This window comes from Arachis duranensis, chromosome 9, assembly GCF_000817695.3.
Source record: "Arachis duranensis cultivar V14167 chromosome 9, aradu.V14167.gnm2.J7QH, whole genome shotgun sequence".
NCBI lineage: Eukaryota > Viridiplantae > Streptophyta > Magnoliopsida > Fabales > Fabaceae > Arachis > Arachis duranensis.
The window spans coordinates 117521864-117530759 of record NC_029780.3 but is presented as its reverse complement, the minus strand read 5'-3'; the positions used below and the strand labels follow the sequence as shown (position 1 = coordinate 117530759).

The 8896-nt window shown below is 36.3% G+C and overlaps 2 protein-coding genes across 2 annotated transcripts; one reads left to right on the top strand and one right to left on the bottom strand.

The window, feature by feature from the left end:
- Window positions 1-1169: 1169 nt before the first annotated feature.
- Window positions 1170-5249, top strand: LOC107467891 (FHA domain-containing protein PS1). Its single transcript, XM_016087112.3, has 6 exons — window positions 1170-1477; window positions 1567-1778; window positions 2008-4218; window positions 4313-4445; window positions 4540-4898; window positions 4990-5249. The coding sequence occupies exons 1-6, from the start codon at window positions 1216-1218 to the stop codon at window positions 5191-5193; spliced, it is 3381 nt and encodes a 1126-aa protein (XP_015942598.1). The 5' UTR covers window positions 1170-1215; the 3' UTR covers window positions 5194-5249.
- A 636-nt stretch (window positions 5250-5885) lies between these two features.
- LOC107467843 (protein SENSITIVE TO PROTON RHIZOTOXICITY 1) lies at window positions 5886-8531 on the bottom strand. The gene is made up of 2 exons (XM_016087055.3): window positions 8377-8531; window positions 5886-7617 (listed from the first exon to the last, which is right to left on the bottom strand). The coding sequence occupies exon 2, from the start codon at window positions 7588-7590 to the stop codon at window positions 6055-6057; it is 1536 nt and encodes a 511-aa protein (XP_015942541.1). The 5' UTR covers window positions 7591-7617; window positions 8377-8531; the 3' UTR covers window positions 5886-6054.
- Between the last annotated feature and the right edge of the window lie 365 nt (window positions 8532-8896).

Here is an 8896-nt window from a genome sequence, read left to right as displayed (position 1 = left end):
TTAATACATTTATGAAACTACATTAAAATTAGAAAAAAGAAAAATCAATTTCTGATTTTTTAGTTTGCGAATATTTAAGTTTCTAAAAATAAAAAAATACATTTAAATTTCTGACCTCTTTAAAATTTAGATATATCGATCATGAGTCATCTAATTTGTCCAATTTTAAAAACTCTCTCATGTGTGCATCTATATCAATCAGGTCAGTACAATGGAAGTCACGTTTGATTTTTCTGTTAAACCTGACAAACTCAAGTGAACATGAGGAATCGATATGTCTAGATATTGAAAAGATTAATGATTTAAATATATTTTTAAATTCTTAAAAGCCTAAATGTCTACAAATCAAAAGGTCAAGGACCTATTTATTCTTTTCTCTCAAAATTATAAAAACTATTTCATATTACTCGATATTTAAGTGAATTCAACCTATATAATTGATATGTTCATATCATGTTTTTTTTTTTATCAATTTTGTTGATAATGCTAAATAATTATCATACAACTTTTTTTTCTTTAATTTTTACTCATTGTAGTTGCTAAATTAAAGTAAAAAATATATATTTCTAATTTTGCTCACACTACCTACCAAATTGAGACACAATATACAAAACATAATTATGTTTACTATAATTTAAATGGGGAAATATATAATCTTTTATTTGAATTAAAAAAAAAAACAAAAACAAAAAAAACAAAAGAGACTTAAAAAAAAATGAAAAGAAAATGCTAATATATGACAAGGACAATAACCAAAATTCCTGGCATTGGCCCATTTCTCATCCAAACACAGTTCAAGTTTTGAGAAAGCATATTTGTCTCAACTCTCAACCCAAAACCAAAATCATTGGTTTTTCGATCACTATTCAAGCTAACAAATAAGAATCACAAGTAAGAACTTTATTTTATTGTTTAGTTTAATTTTAGTGTATTATTGTAATCATTAATTATAAATAAATAATTCATCGTCTATAAAAAATTTTATCGCCTTAAGAATAAATTTTTATTTTCTTTTAAATAAAAAGAAAGAGAAAAAACATGATTGGTTGGGTAGTAAGTAGTAAGAATTGAAAAAGATAGCCGTTGGTGTGTAGTAACTAATATTTCATTCAAAGCTTCAAAAACGGTTACCAGTTACCACCTTCTTCTTCTTCTTCTTCCTCAAAATTTCGAATTCAATTTCTACATTCTCTCTCTCTCTCTGCGTTCTTGGCCATGGCAATGGCAGCTGGGAACATTGACCAGCAGCAACAAGAAGAAGAAGGGGGAGAATTGAGAATCCCGGTTTTGACTGTTCTCAAGAACAACTCGATCCTCAAGAACATCTTCATCGTCGTCAACATCGATTCAACCGTCCTAATTGGCCGCCACCACAAATGCGACGTCGTTCTCGCTCACCCAAGTGTCAGCCGCTTCCACCTCCGCATCTTCTGCCACCCTTCTTCCCGTTCTCTCTCCCTCACCGACCTCTCTTCTGGTACCTTCTATTCCTCTTTTCTCTTCTCAAATTCTGTTCTTTCTTTCTTTTACCGATCAATTATATTCTTTCGTGTCTCTCCTTCGCAGTACATGGAACGTGGCTCAATGGCACCAAGCTTCAGGCAGGAGTCAGTGTTCTCATGAACGAAGGTGACACCTTCACCGTTGGGGTTTCCTCTAGGGTTTATCGTCTCTCTTGGATTCCCTTTACTCGCGCTTTTGATTCGCATATCCCCTTTGTCTTCCAATTCAATGCAAATTTGCCCCACAATCAACAACAACAATTGGAGATGATTAAGGTACCTTTCTTTTTCCTCCAAAAGAAGAAAAGAAATTGAGCTATTGGAATTAAGTATGATGGTGTTTTTTGAGAATTCGAATAGATGTTAAGGGATGCAAAAGTTTTATAATTGACCTCTATACTGCAGGTTTTAGGAGTAGTGAGCTTCTCACTTCTCAGTTCTCAGCATCATTTAATTTGTTCATGGTGTTTGATACGGAATGTCTGCTGTTAATCTTTGATTGCAGGAGGTGAGTTTTTCTACAGAAGAAATTCAATCGGTGGATTTGATTACAGACTCTGAAAATTCTCTGTTACTGGAACAAAGTGAAGAAAGAAATCAGCATTTTAAAGATGAAACATTTGGAGTTCAGAATGACCCTATGGAAACTGAAACATCACATTTTTCTGTGAAATTTGATAGTGATAATGAACAATTTGAACATCGGAACCAAGTACTATTACCACCTTTCATGCAATCAGTTGATGAAGTTTGCAGCACAGAGAAGACTGAAGCTTGTCCTGAAGCAGAATTGCTTGAGGAAACTAATTTGCTTTGCACATTGAGAGAGTATTTTACAGAGAGCTTATGTCTGCCTGTTGTGGAAGCACTCCAGGGGACAACAATGCAACAATTTCAAACTCCACACAATTCAGCTAATACTCAATTTCCACTTAGGAGGCAGGAGGCTTCCATAGAAGAGCATTGCTCTAGCTTTCTGACTAATATTGATTCAGAATCTATTGATGGAAAAAGTGTAGCTTCAGTAACTGCAATATCTAGAGAATCTGAATGCACAATGGGAGTTAATGACAAGATTGAAGGTTCTGGAGAAAGATTTTTCAGTTCTGAGAATTCATCTCTGCTAGTTGAAGCAGTTGATGTGAATTCAATATCTGATGGAGAAGAGCAAGAGAAATGTTGTGAAGAGTTGTCAAATTTGCAGGCACACCAGAATGAACAAGGGGACTCATTGGATGGAATAGTTGACGATACTGGGAGCAAATCCGCAAGCAGCGTTTGCCTCACATTAGATCCGGTAGAACGGTTGACTACTCAGGTGCCTCCAGAAGCTGCTTTAAATGTTACAAGCAAGAAAGAGATGCAGACACTGCAATCGCTCATTGCCGTAGCAGGGTGCTGTGAGGTGGAAATGCTTGAAAGCCATGCAGAAGCAACAGAGTGCGGTAACATTTGTCACATGAAAGGGCTCCCTCTGGATGAAGCAGATGAAGATATTGGAAACAAGTATTCTTCTGGTAGTATCAATCCCATATCAATTATGGTAGAGTCAGTGACTTCTTCTGTGCCTCAGGAAGCTGATTTACTTATCACAACCAAGAAAGAGGACCAGAACATGCAATCTCTTATTGCCGCCGTAGGAAACTCTGATAATGAAGTCTTTGAAAGTTTTGAAGAAGCGAAAGTGATGGTTAAATCTTTTCATGAGCAAGTGCACTTGCCACATGAAACAATTCAAGAAGAACCTGTGGATTCTCCAGCACCTCAGGAAGTTATTCTAAAGATTACAAGTGATGAAGAGAACCGGACCCTACAACCTCTCAGTGCTGTGACAGGAAGCTCTGAGATAGAAATAATTGAAAGTGGTTTAGAAGCAATGGAAGGTGCTAAATATTCCTACAGGCAAGGGCACCCAATGGATGAAGCAGTCAAAGATATTGGAAATGATTGCTCAGGTAGCATCTATCCCATATCAGTTCTGAATGAATCAGTGAATTCCTCAGTCACTGATCAAGCTGATATAAAGATTACAAACAACATGGGAAACCAGACACCAAAATCTCGCATTCCTTTGAAAGGATTCTCTGAGAAGAGAACTCTTCACAGCTGTGTAAACGCAACAGAGAGAAGTTCAGCCTTTGTTAATATTTGGTTACGAGGAGGTAAGGCTGCTAGTTCTCCTCAGGTTCGAGCTAGAAGGATTAGATGTATGAGCACAACTAATGTTTATACTGAAGTTGAGATGAGTTGTGAGAAGGATATCATGAACAAATCATTACCCAAGAAAGATCTTTTCTCTGTTTTTGACACTGAAGAAAAAATATTTGCTCAAAATAAGGAAAACTTCAGCCCAAATATGCCGTTCGTGAGAAGTAACGGAAACCATCCTAAGTCACAAAGGTCATCCTGTTCAGAGGTTAATTCTAGTCCCAACATCAATTCAAATGAAAGCATAAGTTCCATTTCATACAAAGAGAATAAGGCCCCAAAAGTAGTTCAAGCTCGGAAGTCACGAAGAAAAGCCCTTGAATGTTGTACCAACTGGAATGAGAAACAAGATACTATGAAATTGAAGAAGAAGAAAGAGAGGCCCATCCAATCACTAGTGAATTCTTCAGGCAAGCTCAAGTCAGAGTCTTCTGGTCCTGTTTCTGATGCAAAAAGCATTGATGGTGGTAGTTGTGCACCAGTTTCAGACAATTGCACTAAACCCTGTGTAAGTAGACATAAGATATATCATTGTTATTATGAATGGATCAATAGTTTCTTCACTTAGGAATGCTTATTGCTTACATCTGTTTCTTTTTCAGCATTTTAATGGAGAACAAAAACGAAGCTGGGATATGGTTGTGGACACTGCATCTCTTCTGAACAAGGAGTCAAGGAAAGCTTTGCAGCTTTTACAAGGTCTCAATGGGACTCGTTTAATCATTCCAAGATTGGGTAACAAGTTTCTGAATATTACATGCCTTCCTAATACTTTGTTCAAGTTTAAGTACTGTTGTTGGACTGTTTCTCACAAAAATTGCTTTGCCAGTTATAAGGGAACTGGAAAGTATGAGGAGACAATTTGGAATCTTTAAAAGAGTGTCGGAGGCTTCTTTCGCATTGGAATGGATCAAAGAATGCATGGTGAACACAACCGGGTGGATTCATATCGAAAGCTCAATGGAGGACCGCAGGATGGTCGCTCCAATGCCATCTACTTCACCTCAGACTCAATTTGTTGAAGAAGAGATTTCTATTCTAGGTCCCTACATCTCAAAGAAAATGGCTTCACCAACAGTTGAAGATCATATCCTTGACTGTGCTCTTCTACTTAGAAAAGGGGATAATAACAGACAACTTGTCCTGCTTAGTGATGTTGTCCCTTTGAAAATCAAATCCATGGCAGAGGTACTGATTCTTTCATCCTTAACACCAATGTCTCGTCATATCTCATAGTTAATGAGGACTGAAATAGTGAAATTCTATCTAACTGCTGCAGGGGTTGTTATGTGAGACAGTACGAGAATTTCAGCAAAGTTTAGTGAATCCCTTCTCCCAGAGATTCATGTGGACCAATAGCACTCCTAGAGGATTGACTTGGTCCTACCAAGATGATGTAGTTTTGAGGGAGAAGTATTGTGGTTTGCCATCAAAGGCTGGTTTGAAACTCATCACTGAACAGTATTTGTACTCTCAAGCTTGAGATCTTACAACTCCCCTTAACTAATAATAATAAGTACTCTCGAGTTTAATATTGTCCAGGGATTCCTTTCATTAATCCTAAGGTATTATTAATGTCATGTTAATCATTAGTGGTGATTTGCTTTTTAAATAAAATAAAGTATACTTTTTGTTCTTAACATTTACAATTTTCTTAAAAAATATCCTAAATGTTTAATTTAATTCAATTTTATAACGTTTTTTTCCGATTTATTCAATTCTGACCCTAACATTTTTTGTGTGTCAAAAACAATTTTTTTTTTTATGTCAAAACTACCTCTAAACGTTTTCAAATAAAAAATGTTACGATAAAATTAAATAAAATTAAATATTAAGAATATTTTTTAAGGAAAGAGAAAAAACATAGTTTATCCTTGTAAATAAAGAGTTTTTATAAATGATAAATCTAAAAGAAAGATAATACAAGAAACTGCCATACAGTTTGAATTTTTCCCCCACCTTGGTGGTCATGGTACTTGAATGATTTTTAATGTGATGACTACCAAGAATCAAACTCAATTTTTTGCACGGCATATTCATCTACGTAAGCAAAAAACAACAACTGACACCAGTATCAGTCCCTGGTCCTTGGATAAATTTTCTGATATTTATAATCTTACACTTGGTGTGGTGTGTGTGGCTTAGCATAACCTACATTTGAACAAGAACAAGAGCTTCAAGAGAATTAATTAATCTTTCTATTTTTAAGCAATAAAGAGGTACATGATATTACCCTGACTTTAAAACATCACAGAAACATATGTTTTATTCATTCACAGAGGAATAAAAGGGATAACATAGAATCATAGATATTATGCAGAGGAACTACTAGTACAAATTGTTACTACAGATTGTCAGAAGTTGATTCACCTCCTGGTTTAGGAGCATAGTTAAAAGATCCAGACATAAGAAATGAGAAAGAAGCATCTGAATCTTCAAATGGAGACTGGGAGAATTCATTAAACCCACCAAAGTTGCAACCTTCAAAGTTCAATGATGAGAAATAATTAATTGGATCATCAATGTTACCCTTCACATCCATGATGTTTTGAACTTCATTTTCATTTGGAGGATTTGATCCGAAACAGAAGTTCATATTTCCAACCTTATCACATGTGTTATCTTTGCTGTCAAGATCAGTTGGAACCGCCGGTACTTTAGTTTCTTCCAAAGGAATTGCAGGTGTATGGCCTTGGAAAAGAGCAATGTGTCCGAAAAGCTTGTCCTTCCTCGAAAATGTTGTACCGCATGAACAAAGCCATTTATCCTTACCACAGTGCTTTTCATGAGTTTTAAGGTCTGCCATGACTGAAAACTTCTTGGTGTGGCATCTGCTACAAGTGTAACTCTTGTCGCAATGCGTCCTTTTGTAGTGGTTTTTAACACATAAAATAGTCTTTAAAGGTTGGAACTTCTTGTGATCCTTATTTCGCTTGCAGCCGGCATAGGGACAGGAATACCTCTTGATGAGCTTTGGTTCGGATCCGGTTTCTTTATGCGGCTTTGCAAGAGCCGCCGGGGTTTTGTACTCATCCCCATGTCCCCGCATGTGCATGCGAAGATTCGCATCCCTCTTGAATCCCTTCCCACAAATTGTACAGAAATGTGTATGGGGTGCAAGGATTTCTTCTTTCTCTAACTGCAAAATCTCATAGGAACCAGGTGGAAGGTTCTCTCCCTCCTCCACATCTTCTTCATCTTTTGTTTCATGCTCTTCCATGTTGTTTTGCTCCAGTTCACAATTATTAGGTACATCATTCTGAGTGGACTGATCAAACACTTTATTTACATTATTATTTTGTGGCTGAATACCACCACTGGGGCCGGATCCAAAAGGAAGGTTAAGGCCACGAAGCTGGCTAAGCTGACTGACCAATGGACTCGTGTTTGCGAGAGTGTGCCTAACGGACGGGAGAAGACTACCAGCAGTAGAGATCAGTTGAACAATAATTGATGTAAGATCAGCTGTGATGAGTTGCTGCTCCTGTGTCACAAGCGCATCAGGTTGCGCAAAAGGTTGACACTTCTTATTATCAATCAAATGAACAAGACCCTGGAGCTGATGAATCTTTTCTTCCAGAAAGGAAAGGTTATTTAACATCACATTCGGATCCCAATCTTGAAGTTTACCGGTTTGCGATGATGAGTCAGTCAGTGGACAGTTCTCTATATCAGAAATCTTAATATCCTTGTTTGGCTCTGCCATAAGCAAAGACTGGTTAGTAGAGGGTTGGTTGAAGTCTTTGAAAGGCGCTTCAACACGAACACCACAAAAAGGGGATGGATCCGATGACATATTTGTCTGCAATCCATTCCCGGGAGAGGTCAAGCAAGCGGACCTAGCCCAGTTGTTAGAACACAGGCTCCCTTTTGGATCCATGTAAAACCTACCAAAGAATCAAAGATCCTGTAAATCAAAGATAAAGGTGTAAGAGCAAGTGATGTAAAAAAAAAACTATTTCATGAAATTCATTTGAATACAACTATCCCAAACCATATGAGTGACTAATGGTATAAAATTCATGTAATCAAAATATCTGGCCAATTAGCCAAGGTTTCAATTTAGTCAACACATATATGCAGTAATTTAAACTTCTCCCAATATGAAGCAGATCCAAATGAACCCAACATCAAAACTTCACCCTTCCAATAAATATATAAATCAATATAAATATATAATCATAATACAAGCAGAAGACAAGGAAAATTGAAAACCCATTCTATATGAAGCTGCATATTCCCAATACTCCTTTACAGAAAATCAATAACCAAATCTCTTAAAAGGGAATCTATTAAAGGAAGCACCAACAATTACAAACTTAAAGATCGTCAGTTCTTCACATCCATCCATTCACATTTCTTTTGCTTCTTTAACCCCCAATCCTTAACAACCCTAATTCCCAATACTTCAAAATTGGGTACAACTTAAAACAAGTTCAGATTTTTAACCCCAGAAAAATAAAAAGTACCAAATCAGATATAAACCCATTATAAAAATCCAACATAGCAATCAACTTACCCAAAAAAAAAGAAAGAATTTTTTTAAAATTAAAAAAGAAAAAAGGTTCATGCTTTCTATTTTCTAAGCAAAGCCCAAAACTCAAAAGTAGCAGAAGAAATCCAAATCCAAAGGTTAAGCTAGGTTTAACAGGATGGAAGAACTTACAGTGACTGATTGAAGAAAGAATGGATGCTCTAATGAACAAGGTTACTGCTTCATATTTTTAAGTAAAAAAAGAAGAAAAAATATGGGGTGAGAAAGAAAACATGGGAAGTGAGGTGAATGCTTATATAAGCATCTCAGTTTACCTTAACTCTGTGACTGTGTCATGTTTTTGAACACTGCATAACCAAAATTGGTCAACCCCACCATTACTACCGTCCATTTGTTGGGTCAATTTTATTATTGCTCCAAAAAGGGGTCCCACTATGGTGGGGTCACTTCTTATCACCTTGTTTCTGCATCCAATCAATCGCAACCGTTGGTTTGTTATGATTGTGTTGTGCAGATGATTGGCAGATGAAGCAGATGAAGACAAACGAAATTGAAGATATGATCGATGATTTGAGAATTGAGATTATTAAAAAGGTCTAATGGTCCACAAAGCATAACTAGGATTATGATTCACTTTATGCTGTGAAATTCTTGCATGGATATTTCTAAAAACTTTTACTTATAATTAAAT